Consider the following 22,700-nt stretch of genomic DNA (forward strand, 5'->3'; position numbering starts at 1 on the left):
GTCGGGGGGGGGGGTGGGGAGAGAAAAGCGTTTGCCCAGTAAGTATTAGTCTGGCGGGATATCTGGCACACCACTGCTCCGATAGTTCCAGATCAACAATATAAATTCATGGAACAACCCAAAAGTTCGATGAAGCCCTTTAAACGAAAGTCCTTTAGTTAGGAGGCTAACCCCCTCCCCCGCCCCTCTAACGTAAGTGCCAAGTATCAAAAATTCCAACCCGTATTCATTGGGCACAGGGCCGTCGCTACGGTCGATGGGGTTGTGGAGGGTGCAACATTGCTAGGATCACGTTTAATAGTATTTATTTATTTATTTATTTATTTATTTATTTATTTATTTATTTATTTATTTATGTATTTATTTATTTATTTATTTATTTATTTATTTATTTATTTATTTATTTATTTATTTATTTATTTATTTATTTATTATTACTTATGTACTTTATACTTAGAATTTTATAAATATTATTCGTTCCCCCTTTCGGCTTGGCAAAACCCACCCCTCCCCCTTTTAAACCCATAAATTAATTGGGTTTTTTGCTAAGTTTCCCCTTCCGTGTAAAGTAAAACTTTATAAGGTCATTATTCCGAAAAGGGCTAAAGTTATAGTTTCGTCAATTTACGTTATAATTAGAGTTAAAATTAGGGTCAGGGTTATGTTCATTGGCGGCACTACGGGGGGAGGGGGAGGGGTAATACTTATCTTGACTACCAAATAAATCAATCCATGACCCCTTCCTTTCGAAGAAAATGACAGCTCCCTAAGTTACCTACGTGCAAAAATTATCAAATAACATCATCGGCAGCTACTCAGTTCTGACCTTAGTGCCAGTAAGAATCACATTTCGTCATCAATATGGCCAATTGCCACGCCCATTTAGCACGGAAATAATGAAATATAAGTTTTTAAATCAGCTATATCTAGCTTTTCCGTCATTATTATTTTTTTCCGTAATGGAAAACCCAAATAAAGAGTTTATGTTTCGGGTTAAATTATTTTGCCCTTTGCAATCAATGCCACTATTTTGCAAAAACAATTTTCCTTGTAACCTGCCATTTTCGCCTATACTTTTGCATGTGGAATTTGTATACATCCGGGTACCTTACATCGTTGAACACGGTATGGCGACTTGTAGATGTCACGTGCGCATTTATAAAAGCGCATTTATATATATACCCGAAGTCCACTGTTTAAGAAACAATAATTCTATTTTATTTTGAAATATTTTTCTTCATAAAAAATTAGGACTTAAAATAGAATCAAAGTGTGGTACAGCTGCTTTAAAAAAATGAACTTACAAGTTGCAGGTTGCGAGTACTGCACTCTATTTTTTATTTGAAATCATTTTGAAGCAACCACTGTAAAATGTCAATTCGTACTAAAATTTTACAATTATATATTAAATCCTTAAAAAAAGATCAATTTTGACCGATGTTTTAAATACTTCTTTACAAACGTAATCGGACTTTTTGACCCCTTCCCTCCCTAACGAAAGGACTTTCGTTTATAGGGCTTCATCGAACTTTTGGGTTGTTCCCTAATCAGACAATAATAACAAAATCAAAAATGCAAAGAATACAATAATGCAAAATAAGGATATGAAAATACTCGAATGTAAGTTCATACGTGCTGGTGATAAACAATTGAATACATGAATCCAAAACCCACCCAAGTCCATGGGAAGTGATTTTGAGAAAAAACCCTGTGTATCATTTTAATTCCTTCAGTTATATTTACCTGGTCAATATGGTAAGTTGTACGTGCAAATGGGCTAGTTAAACTGTATTAGGTATGACGATTAGCATTTCAGGGACTTCGTGGGGTTCATTTTAAATTCTGGACTTGGGTGGTTTTTTGAACCATATACAAAGACAATAATGTTGGAATGAGATTACCACTAGTAAGATAATACAAAATAAAGCACACAGTTATGTATAATGTTGACAAACATTCTGCCATGTAATATAAACCACACACTTTCCTTGATTAAATCCATTCTTTTGTCAAAAGTCACTCTCCAGCAATGAATGTGTTACAAGTGGACTTTTATACATACTGGATTTCAATCAATGTGTTACAAGACTGAAATCATGGACTTGGGTTGATTCTTTCATACATGCTATTTTTCACATGCTCAATAGACACAGAGGATGAATTTGAGTTGTTCTTTCATACATATGACAGGCCTATGTATAGCAACACTTTCCCATGCTTAACTCAATTTGGCCAAAGTATGGACTTAGGTGGCTTTTGTATTCATATATTCAATTTCTAAAAGTTTAAACTGACTTTCAGCAACAAAATTCACTAACCTTGAATTTTCGATATGTGACACAATCACATCCTCATCAGAAGAAGTCCTAAGATGCTGTGATAGACTTGCCCTTTTGTTGACCATTGGCGTCTTTTGGTCGAATGAGGGCGTTGTATAAGGTTGATTGGAACAAGTATTATGAGTTAAGAAAGTTTGTGAAAAAGAAACAAGAAGAGCCTAAACAAAATATTTTTTCATTATAGATTTTTGAAAGTCTGTTTTATTTTTCATTTGAGCATAATCTAGCAGTTGATGTTGTTGTTGAAAACTGTGCGCAAGTAATAAAACAATAATTTGTTTAAAATATTTTGTTTTTCTGATGACTTGCAGTTAATGTAAGATTTTTATTTGTGTGGCTATAGTGTAAATGATGATGACGACGACGATAATGATGATGATGGTGATGATGATGGTGATGATGATGATGGATAAAACAACTGATGTCAGATGATTATTAGAGTCGTGATGGTGACGATGATGGCAGTGATGAGGGATTTGATTTAGTATGAAATTCTCAGCCCCCTCCCGCACGCGTTATTTCTTTCTGCAACCATAATGGGCCGCAATGCGATAACACATAGTACATACATGTAATTATAGGCCTTGAGGCTAGATATAACACGAGTTTATTTACTACCATTATTATTTCCGCTTACTTAATAAAATAAAAAGCAATCGATAGAATTAAAATTCTACAACGGTTTACCTGGGGGTTCGAACCAACAATCTATGTATCCATAGTCTAATGCCTACACGACTGTGCTATGATTCGTTGTGCCAGAAAGGTGTTTGTTTATGATACTTATTGATAACGGAATAAAGTGCATACACACAATATACTATTACTAGTATATTAGTACTAATAAATACGTATATAATCCTAACCCTAACCCTAACCCTTACCCTAACCCTAACCCTTACCCTAAACCCTAACCCTAACCCTAACCCTAAACCCTAACCCTAACCCTAACCCTAACCATAACCCTCAAATAGAATTTGCCAAATTGACCAAATGTTATTCTGTGCTCAAACAACGCTAGCCACTAACCTCAATAAGCTTCAATAGCGGGTGGAAAAACCACAGGCAGCCACAATAGTCAGGCACCTTCCCCTCATGCTGCTCACCGACCTGGTTACACGTTACTGTGGGGTGGAATTCCATTCTTCAACAAGGATTCGTCGCAGGTCATTCAATGTGGTTGCATATGGGCTTCTCTGGCACGCACAGCACAATCAAGCTGGTCCCACAAGTGTTCAATCGGGTTGAGGTCTGGCCCCCGGGTCTGGCCTGGTGGCAGGCCATTTTGACTTTACTCCCATATTCTGTAGGTAGTCATTGACTTCCGTGGCTATGTGGGGCGAGCGGTGTCATCTTGGAGGATTGCATTAGGTCCCAGATTGTGAAATAATGGTCAATTTGGCAAATTCTTTTTGAGACCCCACTATATTCACAAGGCGTGTACTGTGCCGTGAAAAATGTTATTGTTTCAAATGGGGTGTCATTGTAAAGGGGAGTATTGTAGCTATCCATTAACATGCAACACGATATGAATATGTCACAAATAATTTGAGATACAGATGCTTGAAAAAACTTTCCAAACTTTTGTTGAGGAGTTTATATGTTTTTGCTTAACACGTGTGCTATGACCCAAAAAATACATCATCTCCAAATACACAGTTCAGTGACCTTAAGGCCTCCATTCAACAAGAAAGTTAACCTGCTGTTATAGCGGATCATGCGTTTATACCCAATACACTCCGAGGTCAATTTATGAGTGCATAAACATTATAGGGTCAACAAACTGTGTCTTTATAATCCGAACAACATGTGACATATTTTCAGCAAGGGCCCGTGCCAAGGCCAAATCGACTTTTACAATGTTTATTGAAAAGATACGATATGCATAATCTCAGTTTGCGAAAAGATAAGAGGTCAAATTTTTCCATGTTAAAAATAGAATTACATGCTAGGCATGTTTTTTCCTCTTTGTCGTTTGTGTATTAATCATCATCATCATCATCATCATCATCATCCTCATCATCATCATCGTCATCGTCATCATTATCATCTTTGATTTGATTTGATTTGTTCATCATCATCATCATCATCATCATCATCGTAATCGTCATCGTCATCATTATCATCATCATCGTCGTCGTCGTCATCATCATCATATCATCATCATCATCACCATCATCATTACCTGACTACTAGCCACAAACCCATACCAAGGAAAATAAAATATCAATTTTGCTGCAAGCCCTCAGAGAAAATTAATATACAATCATTTAAAATCATGTTTTATTACAACGTATCTAATAGTAATAGGAATTAACACACAACCATGACAACTACTAAATTAAGATGAAATGAAGAAAACATAGACTATAAAAATAAATATAATGAAAAGAAATGTTGTTCCTACAGAAAATATATACATGAAACATGTTTAGAGTCAACAAAACAGCTTTATAGTTTTATCAAGTCATTAAAAAATGATAATTCAGGAATTGCCGCCCTGAGAGATCCATCGTCAGGAAAGTTGGTTTCTGAAAGCAAACAAAAAGCTGATATTCTCAACAATCAATTCATGTCCCAATTCACTCAGGAGGATTTGGAAAGCATGCCTAAAATGCCTGATAGTGAAATCCCATCTATGCCGGACTTTGAAATCTATGAAGAAGGGGTGATCAAGTTGCTTGAAGATCTGAATCAAAACAAAGCAACAGGCCCTGATGGAATCTCATCTAAATATCTGAAATTAACTGCAAAAGAAATTGGAAAGGCTTTAAAAATCATTTGCCAACACCCTTACGACAGTGGAATTGTTCCTAGTGACTGGTTGATTTCAAACATATCGCCAATATACAAAAAGGAGACAAGACAAACCCAGCAAACTATAGATCTGTAAATTTAACCTCAGTTTGCAGCAAGATTTTTTAACATGTCCTAAAATCCAACATCATGAAACATCTGGACAAACATGACATTTTGTGCGCTAACCAACATGGTTTTCGGAAAAACCACTCTTGTGAGACTCAGCTAATCAATACCATCCAGGAAATAGCTACCCACCTTGATCAAAAACAACAAGTGGATGATATAATTACGGATTTCGAAAAAGCGTTCGATAAGGTGCCACATCAACGCTTGCTACTAAAGTTGAAAAATTACGGGATTCGGGGGAAGACACTTGAATGGACTAAAGCATTTTTAACACAACGAAAACAGTGTGTTGTTGTGGATGGCCAGTGCTCTGATTGGGTAGACTTTAAATCTAGTGTCCCTCAGGGCACGGTTACTGATCCATTGGATTGTCTCATTTTCATTAATGATCTGCCTCAGAACTTACCATCTTCTGTGAAATTGTTCGCAGGTGACTGCGTGGTTTTTAGGAACATAACCGGATCTGAGGATGCCGAAATGATTCGAATGCGCTCTCTGCATGGCAGTCAAAATGGCAAATGATATTTAACGCCAAAAAGTGCTTTGTCCTCAAAATCATTCATACATGAAAACAATTAGATTATAAATACACCTTAAATAACACCCCATTGGAGGAAGTTAGTGAGCCCATACCTGGGGGTAACACTGAACTCAAAACTAACTTGGAACTCACACACACCGACACCGCCTGGCTAATAATTATTTGGTGCAGCAGGGACACTAAAATGAATACACGGGATCGATACACGTGAATTGCTATGCACGATTTTGATATCAGACGAAAATCTTCGGATACCGGGTTAGAAAATGATGAATATCTCCCGTAAATGAATTTTTCTCAAGAAACCAGATGTGGTCTCATACACTTGAAAATACGTGTTGAACAGATATGATGGTCGCTAGAATGCGCTTTGAAAATTGGCCGTGCGCTTTGAACTCAAAATCGGACCAAAACTCTTATATTGCGTTGGTCCTTTTGGACTACATCGTGTAGTACAGCTGCACTCACTACTAGGCAGTATAAAAGTCGATGACCATTGACCTCAATGGGGTATACAAGCTTATTCACGCACAACCAAGATCAATTACCCGGCTATTGTGAGTAGCCTTAGTCATGTCCTCGACTAATTATTCGTCTCAAAGAGCTTCAAAGGTCTGAACCAAATGGCCAATCGTGGCTGTGGATTCAACCTACCATGGCGATTTATGCCATGAAGATATAGGGTCGATGACACTGTGTCACACATTAATAATACTGCTGCAAAGGCAAACAGAACTCTGGGATTTATTAAAAGAAACCTGTATTCATGTTCAAGGCATATAAAAAACCTGGCTAATAAATCTCTTATTCGTCCAGGTATGGAGTATTGTGGATCTATGTGGGATCCAAATACAAAGGAACTCATACAGAAACTTGAAGCTGTGCAAAATCGTGCCGCAAGATTTGCACTGGCCGATTATGATTCAGTAGTGTGACAACCATGAAAGACATGAAAAAATATCGCAATTGGACTTTCGGTTTGACTAAAGCCGAGGACAAGCGTAAGAACCCAACCAAGTAGAGGGCAAGAAATCGTCAACTTATATCACCTTACCCTACATAGAGGGTTTGCCACAGAACCTCCAGCGTATTTTTAAATCTTACGGTGTTGCAACCAGCTTCAGACCGCACAATACGCTTAGGAAAAATCAGGTGTAGTCTACGAGATTCCCTGCTGCGAATGTACCAGTTCGTATATCGGCAAGACCGGTAGAAAACTTGGAGATAGACTGAAGGAGCACAAGTCAACCGCCCCCAGCCGCAAACCTTCTGACTTCTTCTGATAAGGATGTGTGTCACACATCGAAAATTCAAGATTAGTAAATTTTGGTGCTGAAAGTCAGTTTAAAGTTTTAAAAATTAGAAAATAATACTTACAAGGCAATAAAATAACCAATATAAATGTAACTTATAACATCAGATTTCTGACAAAATGAGCAGTGCGGTTATATTTGATTTTCCATGCCAAATATGTTCGTCCACCATAACAACTTACCTTAAATTTCCAAATCGACGAAAACTGCATATCATATTAATGTTCTGAAGACACAAAACTAGTTGCTACTTACTCAAATTTTTGAATTAGCACCTTACACCTATTTTTATACTTTAAGGGACCGTTCATTATTTATAGGGGAGGGGGGGGCGGGAGGATTTCAAAATTGAGTTCATAAAGTTACACAACCCCCTATTAGCACCATCTAAAATTACATACCCCCCACTATTACTGCCAAAAAAAATACGTACCCCCCCCCCTCACATCAAGAAATACATTTTGCTGTTACTGGTATACCATGGCCGGTTCACCTTTTGATGGCCCCTGGGCATGGCAACATGATTGCCACCTCTGGCTCTTCGTATAGAAGATACCCCTCTACCCACAATTGTAATCCAAGTTTTTTCCAAGCTGTCCCCAGAAAATATGCTATTTCAATGCTAAAATTCAAAGAGAGATGTATCGGAGTCACCGAGCCAAAATTTCCGGGGCAAAATTTCCAAATCGTCCCACTGATCTGATACTAAAAGAACATTACCTGGACAAATATGCTCAAAGCGCGCGAAAACAAAAATGCTAAAATGAACAAAATTGAGGACAAAATGTGCCCTGAAATCATTCCAAAGGATGATGCATATAGGGCTTTCACAGTATACAAGTTTTATGCACTTTCCAAGCATCAGAGGAGCTGCCCTAGCACTCATATTTATGATTTACATTATAGAATGGATGGAATTATAACTCTCATCGCAGATCTACTCACAGAATGGTGTTTTCTGAGATAAATGCGCACGAAGCGCGCAGCAATTTGGCATTTTGATACTAAAAAAATGGGGTTAATTTAGGGTCTAAATTAGACCAAAAGGGAGATGCAATCATAAGTTTTGTCACAATACATCTGTCGTCTGAGCAGGGGAGGGGACTGACTTGCCACCCTGCCATTTGGCTAATGTGCTGATGAACAGTGGCGTAGATTTCTTTTTGACATGAGGTGGTTGGAAAAATTTCTTGAAGTATTATATGAATCCAGCACCTTTTGGTGAGAGAACAAGTTTATGACACAAATGCGTGCGAAGCACACAAAAATGTTGCCATATTGAAGCTAAACTCAAAATATGGTGCAGGAATAAATTCGCGCGAAGCGCGCACAAATTGACATTTTTGTGGCTAAAATGGCCAAATATGAGGTAAAAATTGTAGTGAATAGTGAATAATTTAATATTAAATTTCACCTGACCCCCCTATCAGGAAATATAAAATCACATAACCCCCTGTTTGTTAAAGTGAAAATCACATAGCCCCCTACATTTTTCCCGGCCCCCCCCCCCTGTAAATAATGAGCGGTCCCTAAAATATCCCAAATTAAGCCTCTCTTCATTATAGGGATTCTTAAGGGGGTACTACACCCCTGCCCAATTTTGTGCTTATTTTTGCATTTTTCTCAAAAATTATAGCGCATTGGTGACAAGTAAGATATGTATATTATAGGGGCAAGGACTACAACTACTGCACTAGAAATTTTATTTCAGCACAGACAACAGTTGTGGCGTTACAGTCAAAAATGAGGGAAAACCAATATTTGATCAATAAATCAATAACTACTTGCCTTGAGTTGCTGAATTTTCAATGCAGTAGTTGTAGTTCTTGCCCCTATAATATACATATCATACCCGTCACCAATGCGCTCTAATTTTTGGCAAAAATAGGCACAAAATTGGCCAGTGGTGTAGTAACCCCTTAAGGACAAAGTGAAATCTTCTTTTGCCTGAACTAAAGGTTATATTAAAAGTGATGTACTTCTAGCTGCATGGAAGTCCTCTACAGTGTCATTTAATTTTGTGGTCTGATCAGCCGGCCCCTGTTAAAATAAGTAAAACAAATCTTTTGATTTATTTTCAACTATTTGGTTTATTATAGAGAAAGAAAGGTAAGAAAAGAATACATGTGTGGGTAAAGAAAGAGACAACCTGAATACTAATTGTCTTTAAAATCAAAAGCAATAATGTTTTTTAATATCATTATGATCTAATCGAGGATTCTCATACTAGTAACCAGTAGGAACTGATCAATCGTGTCGGGAAGTAACCATTGTTAACTGGACCGATATACATGTATATTGTATACTTGTGTACTCTCTTTTGCTGATTGTAATTATGGACAAATCCTTCTCGACTGAACATGCTGAATATTCACTCAAATGATTTGAATTTTTAACATCTTTAATGTGAATTTATTTTTATCAGTCTTTATTATTTTTCAATCTTTTGCTGACTGCAATTAGGGACAAGAAAAGGAAAGAGTTCAATTGGCATTTTGGATTGACGTCAAAAGATTGAAATATTTCAATCGATTAATTTAAGAGAATACTGATGAGTTGGCATTTTATGATTACAACATACAAAAATTTAAATATATGAATATGCATTTTATAATTTCCCACATTCGTCAAACCATGTCCTCTTCACGTGACTAATTCATCGCTATTGAGAACCATAGTAATCTTGATATTTTATATAAAAGGTGTATAAAGGGTGTAAATTGTTTTCATAATTTTCGAAAACACGGTTTGAAAACTTGCTGCAAAATATTGTAACATAATGTTATTGACAGTAACATTTTGACACCATTTTTATATAACCCAACATTTAATATTATTAAAAAGTTTTTGCCAAAACCAATACCCACAATACAACCCTTTAAAACGTTTTCAGTTTGCTGGATAATTAACTGAGAAAGTTTCTCTATAGAACCTTTTAACAAGGTCATTTGGCCAAAACAATAGCTCAAAATATTTCACCAACCTCCTGTGGTAGGAACTTCAGTAGTTGGAAGACTAGTAGTAGATATCTGTACGTCATACTTTTCACCCGGTGTTAGCCCTTTCAACGTTGCGGTTCTGTTATCTGCCTCGACATATAATATTTTGCCATTCCACGTATCATTTAAGTGCAATTTATATTTAATCAGAACATGCTCAAAGCCATCTACCGTTTCATTACGAGGCCAGGACCAATACACCTGAAGATATGTTTGATATACTGTTAAGCTTGCTTCATAAATCATGTACATATTGGTTGCATCTGAGTAAGAAATAAAAGAGCAGCAATAAAATGTCACCTCGAGATTTGTACACAGCCGCCATTCTCACCTTATCATGTTCATATCAGGCATTTATTACATAATATGTATTATAAATCATAATTCTATGTTTCTCAAGGTTTAGATTAAAACCAAACAAACTAGAAATACAACAATAAACTACAATAAACCTGTACAGATATGCAAGGACTATTTTCTTAGGTATTACTTCTTTAAATGTTTTTTGTGCTTTTACATACGTCGCTTTGATCAGAAAAGCGATCACCGATCAGAAGGCGCCAGCATCAAATCGCTACCAGTTTGGAGCGCTGTACAATCGCTACATACGTTTGATCAGCATATTCACTGTGATTGTTCTGTCATTCGCTGCAACTGCTGAATGATAATGCGGCATTTAATGGGAGAAACTGGTAAAACCCTCAGATTCAATATTGGGATGCATAATACACCAATTGTCTTCTCAAAACTAAAGTAGGAAAAAAAAGCGGTCTGCTAAGTCTCCGGCAATCACAACATTGTGCCATATATATTAGGAAAACTACTATCACGCACGAATCACATGGTTTTATTTTAAACAAACTCATATTGGCCATAAAATGAATAAAACAGTCGTCTCACAACACGCGATATTCCAAATTCCGGGCACTGAAATTGTCGAGTGCAACGACATTCATTGAGCACAAATAACCATTTCGTCATTGCACTAGAAAATTTCGGCGCAAGAATATTGAATATCGCGTGGTGAGACCCGGCTGTTTTATTCGTTTTATGGTCAATATGAGTTTGTTTTAAATAAAACCATGTGATTCGTGCTTGATAATCATTTTTCTAACATATAAGGCGTAATGTTATAATTGCCGGAGACTTCCTTCAACAAGAACCGTCAAAGATAAGATATGTAAGTACTATTTTGAAAGTATACTATACTTTGCATCTTTTTATTTTCTGCATATTTCTGGTGAAAGTAGATGCTGAAAGAAGCAGTATGTGCTACGTATAATACCATGAGAGAGAAACATTACAAACGGTTCTGGTTTACTGCTTCTAATATTCAATGCAGAAGATGAATTAGAGATTTTCGTCTTCCTAAAAAGTACTTGACCTAGAATTAAGGGATCTGGAATGAGCGTTTTGAGCGTTTCGACAGTATTTTTTGTGGGACATGAGAGCACATCAGACATAGCGAATTGTATTCTGAATACAAAGAATGTCTTTCTGATATCAAATAATTTTCATTTTTTGAAATTTACGATATAATACAAAAGTGTATGTAGGTGGGATGAAAAGCCGATGATCAATTGAAAATTTTGACCTTTCATATTGACGATATGGATTTTTTTCCCCAAAAGACCTATTTTTTTGGGTGTTTTGGGAAAAAATTCCATATCTTCAATACGAAAGGTCAAAATTTTCAATTGATCATCGGCTTTTCATCCCACCTACATACACTTTGAGTATAAATCATCAGATTTATAAAGTTTACTTCGAGTACTGTTAAATAACAAAAATATCAATTTTTAATCATTTGCCATAAAATGTGTATTACATTGCGCATTTCAAAAAATCAAAATTATTTGATATCAGAAGGACATTCTTCGTATTCAGAATGCAATTCGATATGTCTGATGTGCTCTAATGTCCCACAATAAATATTATCCAAACGTTCATATCCCATCCCTTAACAAGTTCATAATGATTATACCTTGCGTTGATGATGCAAAGGTAGTTAGATTGACAGGGGTGGTAAATTCAGGCCGGGTTACATCTTTTCCTGTAGTTGATTCAGCATGGCTGACAGGAGTGGTAGATTCAGACGGGATTACCGCTTCTCCTGAAGTTGATTCAGTTGGACTGACAGGAGTGGTAGATTGAAACTGTGTTACCTCTTCTCCTGAAGTTGATTCAGCAGAACTGACAGGGTTTGTAAGAGTTGTAAATTGTGTCATAGTCGTCAAATTTTCTGTTGTTGATCCGTTGCCTGTAGATAAAACTCAATACAAAGTAAACTATTAATTTGGATAATAACCTACAATAAATCCAAGTTCATGTAATAAGTTCTGAATTTTCTTGAGTTGAACATTCAGAACTTACTATATAGATTTGGATTTCTTCTAGGTTATTGAAAGAACTTAAAAAGCACCACTGTCCAAGTTGTAATATTAAAATACAATAAACATGTAAAGATATGCAATGACTATTTTCTTAGGTATACTGTACATAAATCTACTTTTTTGACACTTTTCATGCTTACATCCGTCGCTTGATCGGAAAAGCGATTACCGATCAGACGTCACCCGCATCAAATCGCTACCAGCATCAAATCGTTTGGAACGTTCGCTACTTGCGTTTGATTAGCATATTCACTGTGATTTTTCTGTCATTCGCTGTGACTGCTGAATGATAATGCGGCATTTAATAAGAGAAACTCGTGAGACCCTCAGGTTCCATATTGGGATGCATATGTACATCCATTGCCTACTCAAAACAAGACCAATAAAGGTGGTCTGTTCAACAAGAACCGTCAAAGATATGTAAGCACTATTTTTAAAAGTATACTTTACTTTGAATCTTTTTATTTACTGCATATTTCTGGTGGAAGAAGATGATTGAAGAAGCAGCATGTGCTATGTAATAATACATTGAGAGTGAAAGGAAACATCACAGTCGGTTTTGATTTTTTTGCTTCTAATATTCAATGCAGAGGAGTTTTTCCTCCTCCTATATCCTTGACCAAGAATTAATATGAAGCATAACAAGTTCTTAATAATTATACCTTGCGTTGATGATGCAGATGTCAAGCCTCCAGTCACTTCTTCTAGTGTAGTTGGTGCAGCTGTACTGGCAGTAGTTATAGATTCTTCTGTCGTTGATTCAGTAGGACTGACAGGAGTGGTAAATTTAAACAGGGTTATCGCTTCTCCTGTAGTTGATTCAGCAGAACTGACACGAGTGGTAGATAAAGGCTGTGTTACCTCTTCTCCTGTAGTTGATTCAGCAGAACTGACATGAGTGGTAGATTCAAGCTGTGTTACCTCTCCTCCTGTAGTTGATTTTGCAGGAATGGTAGATACAGGTTGTGTTACCTCTTCTCCTGTAATTGATTCAACAGAGCTGAAAGGAGTGGTAGATTGAGGCTGTGTTACCTCTTCTCCTGTGGTTGATTCAGCAGGACTGATAGGATTGGTGGATTCAGTCTGTGTTATCTCTTCTCCTGTAGTTGATTCAGCAGAACTGACAGGAGTGGTGGATTCAGGCTGGGTAACCTTTTCTCCTGTAGTTGATTCAGCAGGACTGACAGGAGTGGTAGATCCAGACGGGATTACCCCTTCTCCTGTTGTTGGTTCAGTTGGACTTACAGAAATAGATGATTCAGGCTGTGTTACCGCTTCTCCTGTAGTTGATTCAGCAGAACTGACACGAGTGGTAGATTGAGGCTGTGTTACCTCTTCTCCTGTAGTTGATTCAGCAGAACTGACATGAGTGGTAAATGCAAGTTGTGTTACCTCTCCTCCTGTAGTTGATTTTGCAGGACTGGCAGGAATGGTAGATCCAGACGGGATTACACCTTCTCCTGTTGTTGGTTCAGTTGGACTGAAAGGAGTGGTAGATTGAAGCTGTTTTACCTCTTCTCCTGTAGTTGATTCAGCTGAACTGACAGGAGTAGTAGATTGAGGCTGTGTTACTCCTTCTCCTGTAGTTGATTCAGCAGAACTGACAGGATTGGTAAGAGTTGTAAGTTGTGTCATTGTCGTCAAATTTTCTGTTGTTGATCCATTGTCTATAGATAAAACGCAATACAAGTTAAACTTAATTTAGAGGTTTAAACCATTGATCACAACACAAAAATTTGCGTACCTGGAATTTTCAGTCGACACTTCGACTTTCATCAGCAGACTGACAACCCAAGTTAGAGGTCAGCGACCTTTCGGACACTTGACCCCAAAATCAGGTCGTACACTCTAGGTAGCTTGTATCGGCCCGTCTCTGTTCAGCGATGGCTGACTCACTCTGATCGTGAGACTAACACTGAGACAAAGGAAAAGTGGTTTTGCCTTATATAAAAGGTACATCCGAAGCGCTTAGGAGAACTTTTGGCACCTACGGGATAAGAGCGAGCTTCAAGCCTACCCAAACGCTAAGACAACTGCTTGTTTCCCCAAAAGACATAACCGAGAAGAAGGACATAGCTGGGCCGGTTTAATTTATTCCATGCCAAGGACAAACCCGTAAGGGTCAGTGTTCCGAATCTTATATCGGAGAGACAGAAAGATCACTTCGCACTAGATTTTTGGAACACCGTCGCCCCAGTTCCACCTCGTCTTAGGTCTCCCAACATATTCACATCGAGTCTCCCGGCCATCATATAGACTTGGACAAAGTTCAAATTCTGGACAAGGAGCCCAGATATTTTGAGCGTGGTGTGAAGGAGGCCATCTATATCAGAGTGAACCAGCCATCGCTGAACAGAGACGGGGGCCGATACAAGCTACCTAGAGTGTACGACCCGATTTTGGGGTCAAGTGTCCGAAAGGTCGCTGACCTCTGAATTGGGTTGCCAGTCTGCTGATGAAAGTCGAAGTGTCGACTGAAAATTCCAGGTAAGCAAATTTTTTTGTTGTGATCAAAGGTTTAAACCTCTAAATTATGTTTACTACCAACACAGATGAACTTTCATTCTAAAACAACTTAAACTATTAATTTTGATAATAACCTAAAAAAAAGTTCATGTAATAAGTCCTGAATGTTCTTGTGTTGAACATTCAGAACTTACTACTGTATATAGATTTGGATTTCTTGTAGCTTATTTCATCAACTGAAACAGCAGGCACATGTCAGGGGATGTAAAGCACAAGAGCTAAAAAGGAACAGAAATGTCTGAAAAGACATTCAAAACCCACACAATGATTAATGTGAAGTGAGGTGCAGAAGAGTGTTTTCTGATGATAGAAGAGGAATAGTGACATTTTTGGGAAAAGCTGAATATACCGTATAATTAGCTGAAGAAAAATAGCATCATGGGTGTGCAGTTGCATACCAATACATTTTTGTTACTTTAAGTAAATGCTAGGGGAATATAGATTCAGAATTCGCCGGGTGCCAAGAAGGCATCATTGAGCAAATTGAGTTATTTAGGTCAAAGGTCATATGGGGGATTACATTTGAAATTATCTAATCACGTTATGCAATACTACAAGTTCTTCCTTTAGTTCAAAATGCTCGAATTACAATTAGAATAGTCTCAAATTGTCCGTCATGACAAGAGAAAAAAATATAGCTACATGAACAGAATCTAGATTTAATGTTATGACCTCTGAATTGTCAAGGTTATATTATAGTTGTTGGAACATTATTACCTCATTAATAATTTGGCATCCTGGAGATATATGACCATTGATTTTTTTTTTTATTCCTTGGGACCAGAAAATTGATCAAAGCATTTAAATGCCCATGTGACTTTAGACCTCAATAACTCAATTTGCTCAAATTTGACTTCTTGGTATCCGGCAGATTCTGAATACCTTTTCCTAATACTTGAAGCAGAAAAAAACAACAGGGTTATACCAGACGATGGTGGCCGACAGTCATTCAATGCGGCAACAGCCAATAGCGTAAACAAAACAGACAATATGACACAACACTGTCTGGACGTTGGACGCCCCGAGCCCATTAGAGAATGAATTTGGAGAAAACCTTCTGATAATTGCAAACACTCGCTGAGCAGCAAGACCATCCCTCTAAGCTTTAATCCGATAAGCTGATTATCTATTTGTTTTCATGAATTGGAAGACATTCTTTGATGTATTACTGAGCTCAATCATCTGAAATTACTGGAGGGTGAGCCACCCAGGCTGGTGGCTCAGCATAGTGTTGTATTAACAGAAGGTTTTCTCCAAATTCGTTTCCTAATGCGAGGTGCGTTTTTAGCTCTATTGGCCCCGTTACAGAAAAAAAATGCACAAAATATATTTCCCAGTGCAATGAATACATTTTCAAAATGAATGTGAAGGAAAAAATTATCATTGCCGGAGGTGGGAATTGAACTTCCGTGGCAGTCCAAGATACTTACCGTTACACCACATATACATTGGTTCACATGGGGGAAATTTTTAGTACAATTATATTATAACATATCGTTATAAAAAAAAATTAAAAAACCAGTACTTAAAAGGGCATTTCGTGATCCACAGCCTCATCCCCCACTTTTCTCAAAAAAGTTGAGATTTTTATATCACTGGAATACTCTGGCTACATAATGTTTATGTACAAAATATTTCTTGCAGATTTATTCGTTTAGCAAAGATATCGCGAAATTTGAATTTGGAGCAGTGTAATACACATAATCATGCATAACTCGCAAACGCAAAATCGGAATCAACTGAAATTTTGGGAATATGCTTTTTTCGTGGATATGTACTGAAAAATGTCATAAAAAGAGGATGCTAGGATCACGAAATACTCCTTTAAGTCCAAGAAAAAAAGAATGTTTGTCTCAGACACCCGCGCTCATTGCTATGTGAAATCCAATTTAGCGCTTAGTGCTACGCGTTGGCCGTAATTTTTTTTATTATTTTTTTTGGCCCTATTTTCATTTTTTCAGTATGTATAGCGATCCAATTTTGCCTTTTTTTGCAGTTTGGTTGTTGTTTTTTGTACACATTCCGCCATGATTGTAAAAGAGACAAACAAAACTATTCATTGTGTAGGCCTATATATTACTATGTTTCTGTATTTGAATATCAAAAATTACATAAATATTGCGCCTTGACTGTAAAAAAAATATAAAAATATCGCATATCGCATATCGCATATCTCATAATTATTCTTTAAAAAAAATCAAAAAATCAAAAAAATCATAGCACTTAGTCTTTTTACCAAATGTGACTGAGACATACTTTCTTTTTTATTTGGCCTTACAAAGTGACGTAAATTGAGATATTTGGGTTAACACATGCATTTTTATCAATTTGTACCAAAAATGTTCAATATTAAAGTAGCTTACTTTCAGGAACCTCCGTGATATTGTAGTCGGCTAATGTAGGTGGAGGAATTGTACAATTGCAGGGGTATGTGGAACCTGCAATCATAACAAATAAGGAATTATGAGAACAGTACAGTATAACAAAGTAGGTATAAGTAATAACTTACCATGCATATTATCTCAATGTTGACGCCTGTATGTTGGTTTCTGACCAAATGAACCTCATATTTAGTCATTTTAGCTTCAAAAGTATTTTTTGCGCGCTTCGTGCGAATTTATTTCACTAAGGCACCATATTTCATCACATAGGTTTCTATATGGCAAAATTTTTCACGCGCTTCATGCGCATTTGTACCATAAAGTTATTTTTTCCAACCCCATCCCCCTCATGTCAAAAAGAAATCTACGCCACTGAATATATCTGTGATATTTGAATCTTTCTTTTTGCCAAAGCTCACTACCATTCGCAGGATGCTGCAAAAAACCAACTGACTCGCAACAAATACTTACTAACCTTAATATAAAATGTAATTTCGAGTATTCAAAAGTACACAGCATAAAATAGTGGTTGATTTACACAACTTAAGTACAAATACCAATACCCAAGAATGCGGGTATCGAATCAAGTATACTTCAAAATATGTCTCAGAATTTCATGATGTTACGGCAAAAAACAATAAAAAAGCGGGAAATAAAAACTGAATCTGCTGTTTCAACTCACATGGACGGACTATTAAGGGGGTACTACACCCCTGCCCAATTTTGTGCCTATTTTTGCATTTTTCTCAAAATTATAGCGTATTGGGGACAAGTGATATATGTATATTATAGGGGCAAGGACTACAACTACTGCACTAGAAATTTTTATTTCAGCACAGACAACAGTTGTGGAGTTACAGTCAAAAACGAGGGAAAACCAATATTTGATCAATAAATCAATAACTACTTGCTTTGAGTTGCTGAATTTCCAGCACAGTAGTTGTAGTCCTTGCCCCTATAATATACATATCTTACTCTTACTTGTCACCAAGTTGCTATAATGTTTGAGAAAAATGCAAAAATAGGCAAAAAATTGGCCAGGGGTGTAGTACCCCTTAACGAAAAGTGAATTTTGAGCCATAGTTTCTTCTTTAGGCCTCGTATCCATAGGCAGTTCCCTTGTGGCGTGTGCCCTTGTTCCGTGTTTACTTTTTCCCATGTGACCTGCCACACAGACAAGGAACCTTTGTTTTGCTTAGTGGCCGTATCCATAGGTTGTCTGTGTGGCAGGTCACATGGGAAAAAGTAAACACGGAACAAGGGTACACGCCACAAGGGAACAGCCTATGGATACGAGGCCTTAGCCTTACACCTTTGCTATAACAATGCAGGAAACAGATAAGATTGTTTTGCTCTGGATTTCGTATTCTAAATTATTGAAATAACTAAAAGGTTGTCTGATAAAAAAAAAGCCATCAAATATGCAAATACATTTCTCTTTAGGTATTATCCTTAAAATATTTTTTACTTAATGAATATTTCCAAAAGAAAATGATTGAAGAAACAGTATGAATTGTGCTATATACCAGGATCTGTGCACATACAAGGTGATTCAGTAGGATATTTTATAGGATTTGTTAGTTGTTTTAGAGTAGTCAGGGTTTCTGTTGGTGATCCATTGTCTGTCGATAAAAACAAATAAACGGAAGATTATTTCCCCTGACAAGGCAGGTTGCTTGCTCGATAATATCATTATTCATGAAAATAACGTGTCGTGTATGAGCTTTTTTGGGTTTTTTGCTTTTCAATGTGGCTTTTCAATTAGGCCTAATTCGCTAATGAAGATATTTCCCAACTTTCTAAAGCACATCATAATTATGGGGCTATAAATCATAGTTTTGTCAGAATTTCGGTTTTGATTGCACCAGTTGTTCAATTCCGATTACCAATTTAGTCAAAATCAACTCGCGACAATTATACCCATGGATGGATGATTTTGCAAGCCACAATAGAAATATCGATTATTTCTGCTGGTTATATTAGAAATGAGGTACTGAGTTGGGCATTTTGGCAGTCGCAAGTGAAAAAAGTGAAATCAAAACGGATATTCTGACAAAACTATAATATATAGACCCACACGATGTGCATTATAGAGGTGGGGAAAATCTTTCTTTAGCGAACTATATTACGAGTGGTTAAAACACTATAAGGTTAAAAAATAAACCTCACGGGCGAAGTTAAGGCCTATGAAAATAAAAAATCTTACACTAAAATACACAATTTCATGCCTAATGTTAACACTGCCATTTTTTTAAAGGTATATCAAAGCACCATGTTTTTATCCGACATTAATGAAAAAAAATTATTGTTTTTTATTTGAGCAAAAAGGTATATCTCTAAAATTGTGCTGATTTCAACATGTATCGATCGACTTTTTAGCACGACTATGCATAACAATAGAGGCCCATATCAAAATATAATAGGTATCGGGATAGTCTCTGATACTAATACCGGAATAGTACCCGCTACCTAGTGGGATATTAGTATCGGTATAGTATCCGGATATGTTTCACATGCAAATTTTTTGTCCATATATGGACATATAGTATCGGGATAGTATCCGATACTGTTACTGGGAGACTCTGATAAATAGTACCGGAATAGTGCCCGATACTAGTATCGGGATAGTACCTGATACTAGTATCGGGATAGTATCTGATACTATTTGTTTCGCATGTAAATTGTTTTGCCCAAATATGGTCATAGAGATATGTCCAGAGATTTGCATGGTAGATGGACAAGGTCACTGGAAAATTTCAAATGATTATAGTTGTACACACATTAAATGTGTAGCAATTGATTATTGTACATACATGCAGCATTGAAATTTGTGGCAAAAAGCAATTGAAAATGTACATAATGAATGCCCAATTGCATGCTAAAAACATATAATATACACATTCACATTTATTGCATGCATTGAGCACCATTGTCTTGGGTGCAGAATTCAACATACTCCGTGGTTTGATATAGCCTACATTGTACGATGTTCTTAAGCTTATACTAAATTTAGATAAAATATAAAGTTCTGTTCAAAAACTGTTACCCAATACAACCATACCTGTATTGTGAAGCCCAGAAATAGAACACACTGTACAATTCCTTGTACAACAGTATATATTATCCTTTGAATCAGAGGGACTCATTCCTTGCCTGATGTATAGCAATTTGGCTCCAACCGATATGGCAGTTATTCTAATTAGTCATGTGACATGGATTGGCGCCAGCTGAAAGCGGGTACTATTCCGATACTATATAGTATCAGATACTAGTATCGGAATAGTATCGGAATAGTACCACTATACCGATACTAGTATCCAACTAGTATCTGCTAGCAGATACTTTCGGATACCTCCAGAATACCTACCGGATACTATCCCGTATAGTAGCCGCAACTATACCGATACCTTTTCTTTTTGCTATGGGGGATGGTCATTAGCGTTCTGAGTGATAACTTTTGTAGAATAAGTGTTATTCTAAATGCTTTATTGATAATTCAAAACGTTTTTGATGTTTACACGTGTTATTTTTCAATGTGATTCAGCCTCAATTCAAACAGTACATGGGCGTGGCAAGAGCCTCGGTATGGATGGCGGATACCTTCAAAATATACGTAAGATAATACGCCTAACCTTACACGCCTAAGATGAATCTTAGACGTCCAAGATGCAATCTTAGACGTCTGAGAGTTTCGCGGCAAACTTAAATCGATGAATCACAGAGCCAGAAATCACAAACAACCGATCATCTTAAGCATATTCAATTAGTGGCCAATTTAGACGCCTAAGATTTTACACGCTTAAAATTTTACACGTCTAAGATTTCTTAGACGTCTAAGATTGACCATTCACCGTGACCTATAATAGTGGTGGACGGTATCGCGATTCTCCCAAAATATACGACGGACGCTTTATAAACTTGCTATGTTATTTGGAGGCACACCACCAAATAATATCCCTTTGAAGTACATGTAGTGAAAATACAAGAAAGTAAGTTAGTTTTTCTATCCGGTGTGACAATGTTGAGAAAGTTTTGACCAGATTTCTTTGTATGGTAAGTTTTATGGTATAGACCATAAATAATTTTTAATGCATATCTAACTTTTAAGGGGCTCTGCAATTATTATGGACCGGGGAGTCAAATTTCCAAAAATGCCTCCTCTTAGTCTGGCAAAAATCGCTTATCCCCAATTTTACCCTCCTCCAGGGCTCATATTTATTGCACAGCCCCTAAGAAACAAGCGCGTAAAGAGTGTCTCCTAGCAGCCTGCACAATGCCTCTTTTGCCAATGCCGATGGCGGATTATTTTAGGGGTCACCTTTCTGACTATTTCCCTTACACTATTCTATATATGATTCTCTGAACATTGAGCAATTTAATATCTTTCGATATATTTTTCAATCATAATAGCTTATCTATTTGCGCACCGGTAGACAATCGACTTATTTTTACGTGTATTTCAATGGGTGGTTTATTTAGTAGTGTGCCCCCTGCTAGTGCCATTATACTGGGTCGGCGATTTGAGGCTGTTATTTTCTGTCTGATTATGTATATTATTGAGATTATGACTCTCCAGGTAATATAAAACCCGGGAAAGATAATAACAGAAAGGTGGTCCACGGGAAGATGTCTGAGTGGTATTATTTGCCCTTCGTTCTCTATCAATTACATCACAGACCCTATCAGATACCCCGGCCAGATACCTTTACATACACATAGTAGAGGTTACGAGCTGCTAATAGTCACCAAGGTCTTTTGTCCTCTTTGTGAGGAGGAACCTGAATCTACCGAGCACTTCATCCTGCGATGCCAACGCTTACAAGCCACCAGACAAGTACATCTTCAACAAGTACGTGAAGCAGTATCCGCCGTTTATACAGATGTAGTATGGAACACTATGCAGACACGCGACACCCTACAGTTGATCCTAGATTGCACTTTCCCAGGAGCACTGCCAACACCACCCAGCGGTACTGTCCTGAAAAGTATTGAGGGTGCAACTAGGAGGTTGTGCTTTGCCCTGCACCACTCACGTGAAGAGATTATGAAAGCACAGTAGCAGTGTCGTCGCCTATTTTAGACATATATTTTTGGTGCCTTGGTCAGCACATATATATATTTATTTCTCGTTAAGCAGATGAACGTTTTTTGATGGACTTTTATGTTTGATGTTTCTTCGCCCAATTCCCCCCCCCCCCATCTACCATGGCAACATGGGTGCGTCTACAATAGACGGGATCTACGTGAAGAATTGAATTGATCTTTCTAATTTGCGATACA

At 37.1% G+C, this 22,700-nt stretch overlaps 1 protein-coding gene across 1 annotated transcript in view; it reads right to left on the bottom strand.

Annotated features, from left to right (window-relative positions):
- Window positions 1-12,035: 12,035 nt before the first annotated feature.
- Window positions 12,036-22,700, bottom strand: part of LOC140160041 (uncharacterized) — an 84,357-nt gene continuing 73,692 nt past the window's right edge. Inside the window, exons 11-12 of the mRNA XM_072183313.1 lie at window positions 13,176-14,180; window positions 12,036-12,380 (exon numbers count right to left, since the gene is read on the bottom strand). Coding sequence (XP_072039414.1) covers window positions 12,067-12,380; window positions 13,176-14,180 — 1,319 coding nt within the window. The 3' untranslated portion in view covers window positions 12,036-12,066. The remainder of the gene's footprint in view (window positions 12,381-13,175; window positions 14,181-22,700) is intronic.

The sequence above is a fragment of the Amphiura filiformis genome, chromosome 1 (genome assembly GCF_039555335.1).
Source record: "Amphiura filiformis chromosome 1, Afil_fr2py, whole genome shotgun sequence".
Lineage (NCBI taxonomy): Eukaryota > Metazoa > Echinodermata > Ophiuroidea > Amphilepidida > Amphiuridae > Amphiura > Amphiura filiformis.